Genomic DNA, 18,999 nt, shown 5'->3' on the forward strand with positions numbered 1-18,999 from the left:
ACATTTTCAGAAGATAATCAGCTGTAAACAGCACATCCATTCAATAAAGCCAGACACAATGGAGACCTTCCCCTTCAATTACTTTAGCCATTGATGCAAAGTATTAACAGTTTCCTGTCTGGCATCCTGGTAAATTCGTGCAGCCAGAGCTTGTTCTGATAAACATCTTGTGCTATATTTGTAACTAAATGTGGACTGGTTTTCCTGTTCCTATTCTCTGAATGTCACAAAATATTGCAGCAGGATATGTATAAGAGAGCAAAGTTAACATCTTCTTTAATCACTGACACTACATATTTACATCCTTGGTACTCTTGAAAAGTTACAGAAAGCTAAGAAACTACTGAAAACAAATAATACATGTATCAGCTACTAAAATTTCTTCATCTGCCTGATTTCAATCTGGTTCCCAAATAAGATATATTACTTCCAGGCACAGAAATGGTAATTAATATTTCAAATACAGACATGAATTCCTACATATATTTCTTTGCAAGTAACACACACACAAAAATCTCTGTTGACAAAATTTTTTTCCTCAGGAATTAGCACAAGCAAGCATACATAATTATTTTAATATAAATTCTAACATTGTTGTAACTTGACTGTACAATATATTATTTTTATGAAAAATTACTCTTTGAAGCATTCTAGGTATTTAATATTTGTGGCCATTTCTGGAGCTGGTGAGTTTTATCACAGCAATAGCTTAAATACTGAGACCCCCTTCTTGGAACTTGTCAAATTTTCTACTGCTCAAAAAGTACTGTTAGAATAGCGAGTTTTATTTCCTTTGCTGTATTTTCTGCTACTAAGAGCAGAGACATGCAGTCAACGCTTGGCACAGCTCGTTGCAAAAGGATTGGAAGGTTTCAGTGTAATTTGCTTAAAACTTTTGAATGTGATGTTAACAGCAATTACACAGTTGATTTGAATGCCCACTTGGCATCCTTAAGGTACATATCGTATCTTCAAATGGTTTTTCTATTAAGCTGCAGTGTTAAGATCACATCGACAGACAAAACCGCCAGTGGCAGATCCCTAAGACAGGTCATACTGGCAAGAAGCCTGACAAACACATCTGTAAGCATGGTGGAGTGAAGATTATTGTTATTCTTCAGTCCTGCAAGAGTAAGGCAGCAAAAAGCAACCAAAATCTCCTGTAAACAGTAGAAGGAGCATATATATTACGTTTCCCTGTACTGTAGAACAAAACAGGAATGAAATACACGCAGAGCATACGTTATCCCAGAAAATGTTATTTCAAGGTGTGAATATCATCAGTGTATTGAAATCTTTTTTTCTTTTTAGGAACACTTCACAGAAGTAATAAAAAATCAGGAATTTCTTTTACTGCCTGCTAATGAAATTGCAAAGCTCTTGTCTAGTGATGACATCAATGTTCCAGATGAAGAAGCCATATTCCAGGCATTAATGATGTGGGTGAGGCATGATTTGCAAAACCGGCAGCGAGACCTAGGAATGCTTCTTTCTTACATTAGACTGCCTCTACTTCCACCCCAGGTAGGAAAGTAAAGGCTAACAGGGAACTTTACCAGCTGAAATGCTTGCCTCAAGCATCATTTAGACAGAGAAAAGAATTCTGTGGAAAGGTTCTGGTTTTGGCCGTTTTGTTGGTTTGGGTTTTTTTTTCTGGTTGTTTTTTTTTTTTTTTTTTTCAACTGTATAGTATGTTTATTATTTGTAATGACAGAGTAAAAAAAAAATCCCACAATGCCAGTATATTTACTAGGCTCAGAATTACCTGTATAAAAAGCAACGGCAGTAGTTTTCCTCTAATAACACAGTAACTTAGATACCATGCAAAGGTATTTATTTAGATTTACCAAACCGTGGGACAGATAAGGGACAAGACTTACTTCTTCATTGCCATAAAAAGTAGACAAAACCAAAAGGATCTTGATTATCGCTGACTATTCTGAGCATTGACATTACTTGTCCTTTAAGAGGCACTTCATCGAGTAAGTTCCAGAGATGGACATACTGTTTTATAGTAAGCTGATGCCGTTGTATCTGTGTCATAGAAGAATCTCTATATTTCATCAGAAAAGCTTACAGGAATATCAAGACCGCCAGGACACTACAGCTACTTTATGGATCTCCATAAGTGAAGCTGCAAATGTTAAACTTTGGATTAAGTATCAAAATACTATAAACATTTGATTTTAAATATATGCCTCATTTAATACACACTAATATTCACAGAGATGTCCAGTATTATATGTTAGATTTGCTTATACTCACATGAAAAGGAGTTTTGCATTCAGAGGGTGCAGTGCTACATTTGTAATTTTAACAATTTCTAAAGGTTAAAAGAAAGGTTTTGGAAAAAAATAAAGCAAAGACATCCTACTTAAAGACGTTTTTCCCTACCTTTATATTGTTTTGCTTGCATTAAAGCAGAGTTTCCAGCAAAACTCGAGGGAGGGGTGAACTGAAAATGAGAGTTTGTAGCTAGAAATACTTTAATTACTAAAGTACATACAGTTTTAATGATTTAGACATACATATGATCCTCACTTTTCATTTCTTAGTTATTAGCTGATCTCGAAAATAGTCCGATGTTTGCAGACGACCTAGAGTGTCAGAAACTTCTTATGGAGGCTATGAAGTACCATCTTCTACCAGAAAGACGGTCCATGATGCAGAGTCCTCGAACTAAGCCTAGAAAATCTACAGTGGGTGCACTTTATGCTGTAGGAGGTATGGATGCCACTAAAGGTAAGTTCCAAAATTAATTTAATTGTACTAACTAATTGTATTACAGACACCCAGAGAATATATGACAATTATTTAAAGATTTCTGTTAGGAAAACAGCAATTTAGGGATGAAAAAAGAGAAGAAGAAAAATCACAGAACACAATCCTACATGTTAGATGTTCTTTCTTCTTGTAAGAAGCATATGTTTGTAAATGATAAAGATGCATCCTGTAGTGCAGACTAAAGAAGTTTGATTCAGATGGTGATTTTAAAATTAAGTTTTGTAAGAATTTTTGCATATAGTTTGACATTACAAATCAGAAGAAAAAATTAATATTCAAAATATTTCAAGATTCGTTGAATGTTGGTTTAGAAGCCTGTGCTCCATTTTTTGAAAACAGTTAGAAGGCTGGAGAAAAATTTAAAGAGGAGGAAAATAAAACCAAAAGGCATTACTGAACTATTGAAAACTCTTAGCTAAAGCTTATAAATTCCTATTATAACATTTTAGATGCAAAGATTTGCACTTTTTCATGAGTGCAACAGTATGTGCAGATTTTTGTCCAGGACTTCACACACAGTGATTTTCAGGTTTGTAGTTGAAAGTTAAATGTTATAAATGTATTCCAGTTTTTATTATTTGTTTTTCACAACCGCAATCAGCTTACGGCTTTACACATTACACTATTCTATTTAGTAGACAGTATATTAAATCATTTTCTATAGGAACCTTCACTTCAAACCCACAGCTTGGAGCCAAAGAACTGTAATTAGTTTAAAGTCTAGCAACTTGCTGAACAGTATTACTTTTAGCTGTGTGAGTTCACTTTTAATAGAATCACAAAGCAGCTAATCCATTTCATGGTTTGCAAAAAGTTGCTGATGACTAAATTTTTTTTATACGAGATCTTTGCAGTGCTACCTTACTGTCTCTATGCAATCAAATCAAGTGCAAAGTACACATTCATCTCCATCACAAGATGAAAACACTCATTTCTAGGACAGTTTAGCAAAATGAAGTTAAACTGTAGCAATTAGTATAGTTCCATTAGTGATACTGATTATTTATGAACTATATAAAACAAAGAATTCAATTTTTAAACTAAATTCTACCAAAATCAGACTCAAATTTTCTAATAGGTTTTTCTCAGTAAAGGTTATGCAAGGAAAGGGCTATTTCAGTCAACATCTGCACTTCCTGTTGGTGCCTCTTCTGCTTATTACCTTGGAATAAAGCCAATTATTTGAACTTTTGCCTTTTGATGGTTGAGAAGAACGGCACTTCCTCTCCTCCCTGCTGTCCTCTACAGCTCTGACTCATACTTTGAGCCTGTGCTGGATAGTAAGATAAAGGAAACAGCACCTAAGAGACTACGATGGACTGGAAGAACACAGCTCTGAGAAGGGAGTAACTGCTGCCTCTAGCAATAATACACTTTTTTGTGATAAGGAAAACTCTCAGGGAACGGCAAGTTTGGCTTTGTGCTTATCTCAGGTGGTATATGAAGTCAAATCTCAACTTCAAATGATCAAAAGAAGATCAAAGAGCCACTTTCAGGCTGGTATTTTGAAAAATGTGAATGTGCCTAAGACACATTAACTTTCAAAACCTACCTTCAAGCCTCTGTAAAAATTACAGCCTACAGGGTGTGTATGAACACACTGTATACGTTAATGTATTTTTCCTGTTTTTTAGTTAGTATGCAAGATACTTCTTTTGAAGCTGAGGACTTTGGGGCGCTCACATATTAGCATAGAATAAATGAGAAGGAATCAAAGCAGAGAGCAGCAAACAGACTAGCAAAATGGAAAGAACAGTCAAAGAAATCCAGTTTCTCAGACTAAAAGACGGCAGGAAAGGGGAAGAAGTAGAATTTCTTTCTTTTATTGCGGATGGATCTGGTAGTTTCTTTCCCATGCATCCTATGCATCCAGAAAAGCATGTAGAGGAGAAAAGAGATATCATGAGATAAGCTCTTATTTCACTAAATTTATGGAGTATAGCAGATGATCTCTAGCAGAACTCTAAACCAAATACTACATTTATTTTCTGCTTTATTGCATGCTTGTTTTGCTGTTGTAAATCATTCCTCAGCTACTAACTGCCTATTGTAATTCTCAAAATACTACTTCTCTAGTCTCAAATCCCAGTCAAGGAACAGGCAGGAAATCAGCTCTTTTTTCACACCTGGTTGCCTTCAGGTGAGCTGAAGCTGAGCTCCAGGGTGCTCTGTGCGTGCAACTGCCAGCTGCCTCTTCTACCTGGGTTGTTACGCAGCCATCTCTCGGTGCTAAATCACCTCTCAAAGGAGCAATTACGGCTGCTGAGTGACTGACAGGAGCCAGCGCATGGAAAAGCATCAGTTTTGAGTGGCAGAGAGCTAAGGTCTTGTGAGTAGTTGCAGTAAAAACATTACTAGAAGTTCAGTGACCTGAAAAAAATTGAAAATACAGCTTATCCATTACAGCAGACAAGCAGTTACTGCAAGGCAGCCGCAACGGTGAACCTCAGGGAAGCCACCTGTGGGAAGCAAGTGTGTACTCACACACAACTCAGTCGTCTACCTGTCTCCATCATAAAAAGGAAAATATCCAAACTACTCATGAAGATGCATGCCCACATCCTGCTGTGACAGGCAGACACATGGATACATTTTCAGTTTTTGATATGACAAATGGTTTAAGCACAAACAGTTAAAGAGTACATAGTTGTGAAGTGCTATATTCATAATGAATTTAAAAAAACCAAACAAACCCCACAAAAACCCCTACCCTCATGGTATTTAAATGAGTAACAGATTTAACTTATCCCCAAAATTTTCAGTATTAAAAAATTTGCAAGCATTTAATTCTGCATCTTCTTGCCCCCAGTTTATTTTCATAAATTTGACAGTCGTACATACACGCAATTAATTCCGCTTTCTCACTAGGTTCACATTTCGTAACGGAAGTTCTCAGGGAGCCACAGTAAAAGTCCACACACAGAATTTCAATGGTTTTTGTTTTAATAATGTTCTGGGTTTTACCGACTACTGCCTGCTGGGCACTGATCTGTTCATGGCTATCTCCTAATACTCATATTTTTAACAGGTACCACTACAATTGAAAAATACGACCTTAGGACTAACAGTTGGATACAAATCGGTACTATGAATGGCAGACGATTACAGTTTGGAGTTGCAGTAATTGACAACAAGCTCTATATTGTGGGAGGAAGAGACGGGCTGAAAACTTCCAACATTGTTGAATGTTTCAACCCTGTCACCAAAGTTTGGACTATAATGCCTCCGATGTCAACGCACAGACACGGCCTGGGTAAGAGGTGCTCTTTCTTCGCAAATACCTTGGATCACGTACAAATGTATTTTGATTGACACAACCGCAGTTGACATAACTTTTTAAAGCATTTAAAAACACATGACAATATTTGTAGAAGATATTTTTCAAAGACAGAGTCGCCTATTGCCATGATTTTATGACAGTGATATTCACCTAACTTGCACTGGTCTTCCAGAGTTAATTGTGTTTTTAGAAAATTCCAAAATATAAGCAACAGTGAAAATAATCAACTCTTTGTCCAATTTGGTGGTCAAGAGATATGTTTGCAATACAATAACGATCTGATTTTTTTTTTTTTAAATTATGACTAAAGTTAAGCACATAGGTACCAAACATCTCTGAAAATCAGGTCAGAGAATTACTCGCACTGAAGAAAATATTGTGGTAAGGAAATAAATACAACTTCACTAATTTTAATGCTGTAATTACAAGTTTTACAAGCTCTGCCATGGCTTAGTATCTATGGGTCTTTACTGCAGAATAACCCTTAATATTATTCACAGTGAATGAATGGTACGAATAGGAAATCTAGACTTTATTTCTGGACTTATAAAAAAATAAGGATAACTTTACACTTGAGGAGACTGTAAGGATGGGAATATGATGTTTTCGGAATGATTTATGTATCACAGTTCTTATGAAAAAGCTGGCTTCTCTTAAGTTTATAGAAACAGGTGTTGCTTAAAATCATTGGTAATTTCAAATGACATAGAAAATTTTTGTTTTAATGAGTAATAGAAAAAGACAGATCCAGTATTATTTGGTAAACCTTTGTGGCCTGTATCACCTTCTCCACCGCTTGGTGGAATAAGTATCATGTAGGGCCCTTACCAGCTCAGCTGTCAAATTTATAAGAGCAAATACTAGTAGGTAGCAAAGGGCAAGACGACAAATACAGATTAAAAAAAATTCTCATTGAAGGCATCATAATTACCAACTGCAGGGGCATCATTCTAAGCAACAAGTAGGTCACAGCGGTAAATCTGAGTGCCCAAAGTTAGGCTTCTATCTGTGCATCAGCCTGGTTTGCAAAGCTGCCTTACGCTTACAGCTCCTATTAGCTTCAGTGTGATATTGTGGAGAGTTAGCACTTTTGAAAAAAAAAAAAAAAATCAGGCCATGTATATTTAGGCCTGAAAAGACAGATTTAGAAAACTTTTAAGCAGCCAGATTCAAACATTTTGCCTTGCTTAACAAAGGAAGCAAGCAGCTGTGGCGGCAGCAGCTCCCCAAAGGGGAGGCACCAAAGCCCTTCTCTCTGGAGAAGGACAATGACACAGGCTACGTCCACGCAGAACTTGGCGGAATCAGCCACGTTCACTCTCCTGTGCCTCAAAGACAACAGATACAAGCCAGGTCTTATCCAAAAGTGTTTTCTCCTTACAGGCATTAAAATGTTATGGTACTTTAGCTAGTAAGGACAGCCAGCTACCCATCCACTCAGGCTTCATGCTGGAGGGACTACAGAGCTTCAGTTGGCTGAGAATAAGGGATAGGTGGTTGGTTTGGGCATATTTTTCATTGCCTGGCTCAACCTTTGCCTTTCTTTAAAAGAATAGCATTGCTTCTCATTGAGGGATTCAACAGAAGCAGAAGAGATAAAAGTCCAAGAAGAGAACATCAGAACTAAAGCAGCTTTCCTCTAATCTTTTTGCAAAAGATAATGCTTATTCAGAAAAAAACCTGTATATGAAATATTTTGTTTATTCTGCCAAATGTCAAGGCAGCTTTTAGATAGCTTGGTACCAACTGAAATTGCTTATCTGCATACAGGGAATTAAAGTATGAAGTTAATATACCACTGATCACTGAAATCATTAGATTCTGCAATTTGTCCCTAATTCTATCTTTTCAGGAGTAGCAATGCTTGAAGGACCAATGTACGCTGTTGGTGGCCATGATGGATGGAGTTACCTTAATACCGTAGAAAGATGGGACCCACAAGCACGACAATGGAATTACGTTGCTAGCATGTCAACCCCTCGAAGCACTGTAGGGGTTGCAGCATTAAATAGCAAGTACGTCAACAGGAAAAACTCTCTTTGGTTTTTCATTTGCTTCCTTCCTTGAAAATACAGTTTCTTAAATTTTCTTTTCAATCCTATAGTAATTAATCACCTCCAGAAAACAAAGACAAAATGTAATGCAGAAAAATAAGAAAGAAGAGCTTTTCCTCTCCTGTGTGGCAAATTGTTTTCAAACTTGCAGTCACGTTCTAAACATATTTAAGCCCTTTTAAGTTATAGTAATCTGAAAATGTTATTACATGCATATTAGAATTTTATCTAGAATATAGCTTTAGGGGATAAAAGATCAGCTATTTTAAAAAAATATTCCAAGTTTATGTTTACATTTTAAAATCAATGTGTCTAAGGAAGCAGCATTTGGAAGAACTTGTACAGAAACAAAGTTATTGCTCTGTCATTTTACACCTCCTGCATGCCTCTACAACTTGAACATACAAGTTCACAGCCAAGAATATTTTTTAAAAGGTTAAAGGTATACTGTGTGTTCAATGAAAGGAAGACAAGTTTAGTAATTAGCTATGGCATAAACAGCCTTCTGTAAGTCTTCTCTTACCTAGATTTGTTCTGCCTTGATTAAATACACTGAGGTCATATGTTCACTGTACATCGGTTTCTCCAACAAGATTTTCAAAATTTACTTCAACATCCTCCTAAGACACTAAAGCCACTCACGGACTTTCACATGGGGACACATGTATGAGTATTGAACAGTGCGTTACACCTTGTACATTCCTATTCAAAAGTAATTGTGAGGAAGAACGATTCATGAATTAATCCCTAACAGAATTCTGTTTTCTTTCTTCTGCCACCTAGTCTGGTGCTGGAAATACAAAAGCCTTGTAAAAGGCCCCAGGTTATGTTGGACAGCACGGCTTGAGCCAGCCTTCCTTCTTATTGAGAATACAGGATTTCGGTTGGAAGGGACTTACAACAATCATCTAGTCCAACAGCCTGACCAATTCAGGGCTGACCAAGTTAAAGCATGTTATTAAGGGCATTGTCCAAATGCCTCTTAAACATTGAGAGGCTTGGGGCATTGACCACCTCTCCGGGAAGCCTGTTTAAATCTGTGGAAAGCTCTCAGCGCTGACAGCGTGTAGAGGCTGGGAATATTACAGCTGCAGGCAGACAACTGCAAATATTCTGAAACTTTATCACTGGTTTCCCTGTTCACTTCTTAAACTCCAGAGGAAGATAAAGAGCAGAAACAAGATGCCAGGAGGCAGATATTGGCAAATGCAAAACTTCACATACAAGTTAGAGTTTCACATTCAAACGTGACATGATTGTAACCATTAACTCAAAAGTCCAAGAGAGGCAGAACTGCCCGTTCGAGTCCCTGTTATATCTCAGAGGAAATGTTCTCAGCATAAACTTCACCAGAAACTCCTGTTGGTACCTTCACAGCGACATGCAGGAAACCACTTTGTCAAAGAGGAAATCCAGCCTGATCCTGACTCTGTTCTCAATCACTCCCGATACAAGCTGTCTCCAGCCTGGCTTAAATCACGTCTGTTAGTCTAGTGATGTAATTTCTGGCATACCAGGGGAAGCTGAGATCAAATGTCCATCATTCAGTGCTATTGCCTCAGTCTAACCAAGCAGAATGCTTCTCCTTTTCCTGTTTCCCTAAGTCACGCCATAATTTCTTCCAGTCAGCCCCACCAGAAAAGAAGTTAAGTTTCTGTGGAGCAACATTTTTTTGACCAAAAATATGGTCTATTGAAAACATCAGTCAATAATGGTATATTTGTTCTTTTCCTTAGAGAATGGGAACCACTACCATGTTTCTAGACACGTTACGGAAAACAAAAAAATCCCAACCAATGAGTTTGTATATACAGTGATTTCCTCTCTCTGTGAAAGCTGTGTAAACAAATAGACTGTATCTAATGGCATGATGTGAAAAGAAAACAAGTCAACTCCTTAAGATTTTAATGGGTCAAGCAATAAACTGCACAGCCAAACTCAAGTCTGTCTTCCATTCACAAACATCAGAAGAGAGCTAGAAATTTTGTATTCTTCTTCCAACAGTGCCCCAAAATTTTCTAGTTAAACTATACATCAGAGCAGTTTACAAATTTTTCCAGTCACTGGAGAAAAGCAGACGCTTCTCAAGCAAAAGCCACCTGATCTGTCTTAGGTGACTTCCTCTGGACAAGTCCACACATTCCCTAGATCTCTAATTAGTTGCACTAATTCCACTTCCTGGCAGTAAGAAATAACCAGGATTTGAACAATTGGCACACTCAACATCTAAACATGTCTGCTATTACATCCAGTATACACACTCTCATAGCCTAGCAGCATCCAAGTTAGCTTGAAATACAAAAGAAATTCAGGCTTTCTAAAATTCATTGCCAACAAGCCACAACCTTCCCATGCTTCTTAATGTGGATTTCCACTATTTATTCTTACACATTGTCCCAACATCAGCCGGTTTAAGTCTCCAGTTCTTTGCTAAGTGCCTTTAGGCTAAACAGACAAGATGATGTACGTGTACGGTAACTTCTGTCCAGCAGATTTGCTTAAATACAAACATTAAGGAAATATATTTAATATATTTTGACATACATTTTTGATATATAATGATGTTATTAAATTTCTTTTACATATTAACAGTATATTAATATATTAACGCAATACTAAGATGTCAAATACTCCATAAGCCTGTCATAGGGAACACTACCCATATGTTTCAAACATATGTAGCATCTTTCAATTAAATTTCATCTATAGCCCACATTTAAAGAAACTAACATGCATTTTCAAGCTTAATTTTCATATATGACTGCTGCTTGAAAATTTACACTGCAAATGAAGAATATAACTTCCTTCATACAGCATGCAAAACCCTTTGTGCAAAGAAAGCTCCAGAGTGTAGCTGTCGGATAGCAAATAACAGGCATAACGATATTATTAAAGTGAATTTAAAGTGAATGAAGTAAACCAAATAAAATTCCCATTAAAATGAGAGACTAAAGACTGAAATTGTTTGCTTTCTTGTGGGTAATTGTCCCAGACTGTATGCTGTTGGTGGACGAGATGGGAGCTCCTGCTTAAAATCAATGGAATCTTTTGATCCGCACACAAACAAGTGGAGTTTATGTGCTTCGATGTCCAAGAGGAGAGGTGGGGTTGGTGTTGCAACGTACAACGGGTTTTTATATGCTGTGGGAGGTCACGATGCACCTGCTTCCAACCACTGTTCTCGACTTTCCGACTGTGTAGAAAGGTAAGGGGTTTTTTTGTTTTGGGTTTTTTTTCTTTTCTTTCTTTTTTTTTTTTTTTTTTTCCAGTCCAGGAAGGAAATACAAAAGAATTTCTAGAAGCAAGGGAAATCTCTTCACAATTGGAATGTTATTTTCGTAAAACATATTAAGCTTTTTAAAATAATATTTTGAGCAGAATAACTGATTTCCAATGCTCTTGTGATAACAAAACAATTAACCCACAGAAGCATATTACTCCCAGCTTGCGCTTCTATTTGAGCTGCCGATGAGCCAGGTAAAGACAAGACGACAAATTCAATGTGTGACCTATTTCTCAAATGCCAAACCCCAGGTTTGGGCTAGTGTGTCATACATTGTAGGAACTAAATACTTTTCAATTGTCACTTCCTCCAATAATTTAGCTGATATTGACCAAAAGGTTAAAAACATAACAAATATCACATACAGGCAGTAGTCACTACACAGTTATTTTCTGATGGAGGAAACTGATAGAAAGACCCTTGCTGCTGTAAGAAACTATGTTGCTATAAGAAATCAGGCTAAAACATATGAGGAGAGTCTGATTTAACAACCAAAAAAAAAAAAGTACACATGCACCAAAGCAAACTACTTGAGCTTGAATTCACACTTCAAAAATAAAGAGCACATTAATACTTTAGCCTAATGATTTTGGTAGCACACAACAACTGTAAGCAGTGAAACCCTGGCTTTATATCCATTTCTCCAAGTAATTACCTCTTAAAATGAAAATACTAGTTAGCTGGTCCTTGTTTAATCCCATTTTTGTATTCTCCCCTGATGAGCACAGTTCTTAGGAAAATGCAAATACTGGACATTTTCAGAAACAGAAGTATTGTGTGCCAAATGTTGCTTTGCCACTGCGGCGGCACGTGGTACAATTTGGGAGGATGAGAGAACGCTCGAGCCCCAGGTGAGAAGGGAACATAACGAGTGGGGACAACTCCTCTGGCTGCGTAAGGGCCCCGGGTGTCCAGTGCCACTCTTGTGTCGTTTGGTGACGAGGAAGGAAAACTGAGCAAGTATTCAACTCCCTGTTGTGAACAGCAACGGCTGAGTTTTGTTCTCAGTTAGATGGTGTGAAGCTGGAAAGACCCCAGAATTCACTTGAATTTCTATTGGAAATTGACTGAGTACATATGGGAAATAAAATCAACTCTGATGTAAAATACTGCCACGCATTTTGTGTTACAAACTATAATCAACTATATGAGATATTTCACTTCTTTTACAGTGAAATTTTCTGAAAACATTAGTTCTGACAAGGAAGAGTAAACAAAAATCTTTATGGAGAAAGAAAAAAGGAATATATTGAAATTAACTTTGCTGAGTCAACTGATGGCCACGCTACCATTCCCTCAGGCCTCATTTATGTTCAAAATGTATTGATTGTTTCATCTGATCGAAATGGAGAGACTGTAATAAAAAAGTCAAAATACGGGAATTTTTCATGTGCTTGAAGACCCCTCTAGTGGCTAAATTATATATTTCATCACGTTACTCATAATTGTCTATTGTGTTGTTCATGGTATAAGCTGAACTACAATACAGGAGAAAATAAGCAAATATCAGTAAATTAAATTTGAAATGTGTTTCTACAATGTATTTTTTCTAATTTTGATCATAAACCACCCTAGGTATGATCCTAAAACAGATGCCTGGACAACAGTGGCCCCCTTGAGTGTTCCTCGGGATGCTGTCGGAATTTGTCCTCTGGGGGACAGATTATATGCTGTTGGGGGCTATGATGGCCACACGTACCTGGACACCGTGGAGTCTTACGATGCTCAAAACAATGAGTGGACAGAGGTAATAGGAAGAATTACCTAATAAATAATAGGAATTCTTCCCGCAGATAGGAAGAATTCTGTCCAAATAATGGACAAAACAAAGGTGCAACAGCAAATTTAAGCACTGCAAGCACAAAATGATTTGTGCAACTTGCTTCACTTGCCCATGCGCTGCCTCCACCCTTTAGTCTGAAAAATTTTCTAGTTATTTCACAGAAGAGGCAACCAATATTTTATACAAGCCCAATTACAGTATTACTGCATCCTAATACATCGTTTTTCACAAAAACACTGATAATTTTGCAACATAACCGGTTTTGGTTTGCCATGCCCTCTACTGGAGGCACTTTCAAGTTTTCACGTTTATGACCATCATCATCGAGACCAGGAGGAAATATTTAAAACTGTCACTGTTTGTAGCTACACAGTCTTCATTTTTGGAACATAGGATATGAAGGTCTTTTGTAAAAGTTCAGAGCAACACCACCAGCCTACACTCCTGGAACTCTCAGCAGCTGCTAAAGCCCTTTCCCCAAAAGTCAAAAACTGCGTTTTCAGTGCCCCAGTTAAATCAAATTCTCTTAGCAGTACAGTAGTTTGAATAAACAAATTGCTTTCCTTTTAATCAGCAAGTATTTTTTTGTAGTCCTATCCACAGGAGTCTACTAAGAATGTTTCCTCCTATTTCTTTTCCTTTTTTTGCCTTTTTTAGGAAGTTCCTGTCAATATTGGAAGGGCTGGAGCATGTGTTGTTGTGGTGAAGTTGCCCTGATGACTATAAATCTTGTGGAAATAAACCGAGTGGAGTTTCATGAAGACTGCGTCGGGAAGATAAGAAACCTTTCCAGAAGCAGTACAGACTATGCACATCTTAGCAGCCCTCCATTACAGACAACACTTATTTCTGAGCCATTATGCTATTAGAGCAGAAAAGTGTCTTCCTGCATTACGAAAATCAGAGAATTTTGCATAAGGGAATTATTTTATTATGCCTAATACCTAAAAATTCAATAATATGTTTAAATGGTTCAGGTTTATTACAAAAGTGTATCTGCAATTTACAAAATGCAGTAGCAAAGAGATAAATGGGTGTATAAGATTTCATAAACTTTTCTATGGGCAGTAACGCTGATGTTTTTAAAAAGAGCTTTTATATTTTAAGTGAGAATGAATAAGGAAGAAACACCTTCAACAGAGAACTGCACAGAAGGAAACATTTGCTCATAAATACCATCGGCAACAGAATATTCTCTGCAGAAGTAACTTCGTTTCTATAGTCAGAAATTAAATTACTAAACTAACTTTAAAAATCAAATCAGAGAAGCACAGAATTTGTTGCTATTCAACCTCTGGCATTGCTAGTACTGTGACAGAATATTCATTTTTAGCAGTATATTCAATTGAATAGTGCAAGTTTAGAAATAGTAGGGCTAAGGTATCTTTATGTTATTAAGTACGTGCCAACAGAAAGAAATCTCTTTTGTCGAAACACAATGCTAATATAATTTGCAATCATTTTTGCAGTGCACAGATATGTGATATTTTAATGCTGATCAGCGTGTCGGGTTATTCGTGGATTTGCTTTTGCCCACTAACCATCTGTGAGTATGTGCTAAACTAATTTGACTATTCTTGGGATAACCACCATGCACTAAATTTAAAAACAATCATATAATTACATCCCTTGAATATAACTTACAAATGAAATTTTTATATCATATTGATATGACAATCTTTGACCTCAGCTGAAGATTACCAGCTTTGTCTCATGTACAGCAGAAATACGGTAAGAAAAAAACCCACGTTCACTGTGTAACATTACATACCATTTATATAAGCGCGTTTATGTTTTATTTGAAATTAAGGGAATGCTAAGAATCAAGAATAAACAGGAAAAGAATAATCTGGAAACAGCACATAACATTCCACATGCATGACATTTTGTGTGCCAATTTCTAATGAAGGGTTTGATTTGTTTCACCTTAATTTGATTTTTTTATGATTTCAAATGCTGAAAGTGTATTTTAGAAGAAGAATGTATGTATGTAAGATATTCTATGCTGTAAAGCACAATATTTGGACAGTATCAACTCTAGTGTTTGTTGTGCTGTTGTTTTGTCAGTATCAAAATTCAGGACAGAAATTAAAATTCTCTGAACGTGTAAGACTAACTTTCCTGATAGAATACTGTCTTTTCAGAATTCAGCAATATGCTATTTTAAAAAATTTATAGTATTAATCATATTGAATGCTTCTAAAGATGAAAACTCATAAGCATATTTATAAAAGGAAAAAACATTTTTAACTTTAAAAATCAATTATGTTTATATATAGCATGCTACCTTCAAATAAACTTTACTTTCTCTGCTAAGAAAATTTAAACTATCTTTTAACAACTTTGCGGGTTTTATTTTACATCTTTTCAAGAACAGAAAGCACAGGCGTATCAATCTCTTTTTTTGTACTCTAAAAGAGCAAAAGACCCTGTCTCAGTGTCCTTACTGCATCCGGCCCACATAAGCTAAAATATACCTTCCTTTTAGCACTTCTTTTTATCTAAAGTTCATCTTTTTGTCTGTCTTTGAGTCTAAAGTAGTTATCGATGCTGTCACGTCAGGATGCCCTTTCTATGAAAGGGGCTCCCACCCCCCAGCCCTTGGCAGCCTGGGTTGATTGCCTGCAGAGAGCTGGAAGTACAGTACATTTTGAGACCATTTCTTTTGGGGCCATTACACGAGGCTGCCCCACAATAAAATCTTGCCAGCGTATCAGCTTAGAACTACGTGATTTAGTTGTGAGTTTCTAGATCAACGCACAAATCTCTTGCTAGTGCCTCCAGTAGAGGGCATGGCTGACAAAGGCACAATGGCAATAAAGGAAACAGACTTGATTTCATCGCTATTTGCATTTTATATCTATTTTTGTGGAGGAAAAAATAAAACTCACAGAAACCCCCTAGAAAATGCAAGGGGGCTAACCACCAAGCTTGACAGTGAATCTGCATAGTAAAACACTTGTGAACGTGAAGTAGAGGTTAGTTTTATCTCGCTGTCCCCCTGTCCTACAGGGAACCTGTCGGACCACCTGTCTGGGGCATCTTTTTGCAGCAAATATTAACTTTAAAACTTTAATTCATCCCTGCTTCAGTCATGCGCACTCTTTTATATAAAGAAAAACTTGTGTAGATCAGAGGGACAAGGTCACTATTACTTATGATTCAAGCTCTAAATCATGCTTTTCTCATATTCTCCTATCACTGTTTCCAGTAACCAGTATAATCTCATTTATTCTACTCTTGTTTGGAAAGCACTGATATTGCACGCTCATTTTTAAAACTCTAAAATAGAAATTATACAAACAACGTGCAGCTAATGCCAAGAGGCACATCAGAACAGACACTGATAAACTGGTGAGACCAACGGGTTGTTCTCTTGGAGCCTTTGCGGGGAATCTGACCTTTGCCTGGGGTAAAAGGCGGCACAGAGCCTGAAGCGAGGGAAAGCAGGCACGGGTCCTCAGCTAGCAGAGTTGTTTACAAAGTATCTAAACCCCATATCTAAAAGCCGTATCTAAAACCCTAATGTAAGGGTTTTCCTTACAGTAATGTACAGTAATGTATAACCCCATATCTAAAAGCCGTATCTAAAACCCTAATGTAAGGGTTTTCCTACAGTAAGGAAAGAAAATGAAGACTTGAGCACAGAAGAGGCCAGGTTTGAAGACGAGCAGCTGTGGGTGAGTACCTTAATGCAAGCACACAGGACCAGCCTTCGAGAGCCGCATGGCTTGCAAATGTTACGGCTGCGGAAATGACATAGAATTCCCCTGCCTTTGTCCCCTCCTTCAGCTTGCAAGTTTTACTAAATGCTTTATCAGAAAACAAGGCATAAGACACTTAGGAAAAACACCCAGATATAAACAATTCCCTTAAACAGATCTTTAAATATAATACCATTTCCATAGTTTAATAAAGTCTCAAAAAGAGTATTAGAAGAAAATGATACTTTCTGTATTTCTTTACTATTCTGTAAAGAAATCATGTAATGAGATTGCTTATTTAAAAATAGCATAATAAGGACAAAATTGTAGCATTCTTTCAGCTTGCAGCACGCAGCTACATTTATCAGTTTGATAAATTCAGTAGCTCTTCCTACCACAAACCACAACTACAGAGACAGAGTATGTGAATATTTGTACGTGTGCGTTAACGTGAGGAGATGGATACTGATTTCTATGACAAGGCTGTGTTAACTACTACACTTCCTAAATTTCAAGTTTAAGACCGTATCTTCTTATAGAAATAACACAAAGATAAACACAGGTAAGGCAAAATGGGAAAAGATGGAAGGGCATGACGCAGAGAAAAGCCAGGGACCGATCTGAATGAGACCTTATACATTAAAGCAGTCAGCTTGGGGAAGAATGGATTTAAAACCCACATACGGAGAGCTAATTCGGCATGTCTCTCTCCTTGAGTGAAAACTCAAAGTTCAACCTGTGTCTGAAGAGGAGGTATTGAGAGGTCTGCTATTAAGGTGCCATGGAAAGCAGAAGTGATGAAGTATCTGTCCCTTCACACTGAGTACTTTTACGTGCAGCTGTACCGCTGGGAGTCAGGTTGCACACAGGCTGGAAACCCTGTCTGGGTTCATTTCAACTCGCAACTAATGAGAGCAATATTACACACTCACATCTTGAATTATTTCATCTAAAATGGATTATTTTGAAATTAATGACAAGAATTATCATGACATTAAAATCTTAAGTGCTAGAAACATCAAAATAAAATTTGAGCAGATACTTGAATTTAAGCAATAAAATGGCATAACTGAATTTTCTAGAGAAAGCAGTTCCTCAGTCTTTTTAGTACTAAAGTTTGCTTTACTTTTTTTCTTCCATATTATTTGTACAGCAGTGAAAAATCATGTGAAAGGAAACTAGCAATTCGCAAAAGGACATTGAACACCTAACAGGAAGTTAGAAGAAAAGCAAACTGGAGAGAATTTTGAGATGTTTAGACATGATTAGGAGAGAGGAAATGCTAGAGATATTCCCTGATGAGGTGCCATCCTTTCACTTTTCCTCTGTTTCTCCAAACACGAGTAAGTGCATAGTGATGTAGCATCTCTGCTTACGAGGTACCCTGACAGTTGCCCGCACAGCTGGCTCGCCTGCGAAGTGGGGGAGGGAGCCAGCCATCCTCTCTTATCTCTGACCTTGTACTGCTCGGTGTTTTTTATCATGACTCTTGCTGGCAGAATGATTATTATTTGTGCTATTTCTTTTTTGCCAAATCATTGAATTTTCCTTCTTTTTAAGCTCTGGCCCTTAAAGAACCTTTTTTCCTCTTTGGGCTGGGTGATAATCCTTACGTGAACTGGGCCAGCAATGCTATTTTATATAATGTAATGTATGGGAAGCAAGGGTACTACTTACCCCAGGAAATCAATTCTGGGAAGACTGAAGGTTCAGTTTAACCACTATCACATCTCCGTCTACAAGTAGGAGATATTTAGGCAAAGAGCATAAGAACCAACTAGCCCAGAAAAATCCCTTCCATTATTTTAGCAGTTACTTTCAGTAATGTAACTGCATTACTGGACCATTCATCTTCCTAACACATCTACAAGGTAGGAAAGCAGTACTTAGCTATTTACAGCTGTCACAGAAAAAATACATTATTTCCCTGATGCCATAGTAGAAAAAATACATTAAGGGAAGGACTTCAGCCCAATTATTTGAACACCCAGATTAGTTAATAGGCTAGCCTGTTTTGGGCAGTATCTCCACTAAGCCAACAAGAGTAATAGAAATTCAAAGCTTACTTGAGCTACGTAGTGATCTAGCTCACGCTGCCACCTACTCTTTTT

At 37.2% G+C, this 18,999-nt stretch overlaps 1 protein-coding gene across 2 annotated transcripts in view; it reads left to right on the forward strand.

Annotated features, from left to right (window-relative positions):
• KLHL4 (kelch like family member 4) overlaps nucleotides 1–15,505 on the forward strand; it is an 88,188-nt gene extending 72,683 nt beyond the window's left edge. The window contains exons 5-11 of one of the 2 annotated variants that reach the window (XM_075763090.1): nucleotides 1,312–1,524; nucleotides 2,556–2,742; nucleotides 5,813–6,037; nucleotides 7,917–8,079; nucleotides 11,111–11,323; nucleotides 12,977–13,148; nucleotides 13,842–14,043. In XM_075763090.1, coding sequence (XP_075619205.1) covers nucleotides 1,312–1,524; nucleotides 2,556–2,742; nucleotides 5,813–6,037; nucleotides 7,917–8,079; nucleotides 11,111–11,323; nucleotides 12,977–13,148; nucleotides 13,842–13,901 — 1,233 coding nt within the window. In that variant the 3' untranslated portion in view covers nucleotides 13,902–14,043. Of the gene's footprint in view, nucleotides 1–1,311; nucleotides 1,525–2,555; nucleotides 2,743–5,812; nucleotides 6,038–7,916; nucleotides 8,080–11,110; nucleotides 11,324–12,976; nucleotides 13,149–13,841 lie in introns of both variants that reach the window. The other variant, XM_010301821.2, reaches the window with a different exon arrangement.
• Nucleotides 15,506–18,999: the final 3,494 nt, after the last annotated feature.

This window comes from Balearica regulorum, chromosome 11 (genome assembly GCF_011004875.1).
Source record: "Balearica regulorum gibbericeps isolate bBalReg1 chromosome 11, bBalReg1.pri, whole genome shotgun sequence".
In the NCBI taxonomy this organism is placed as follows: Eukaryota; Metazoa; Chordata; class Aves; order Gruiformes; family Gruidae; genus Balearica; species Balearica regulorum.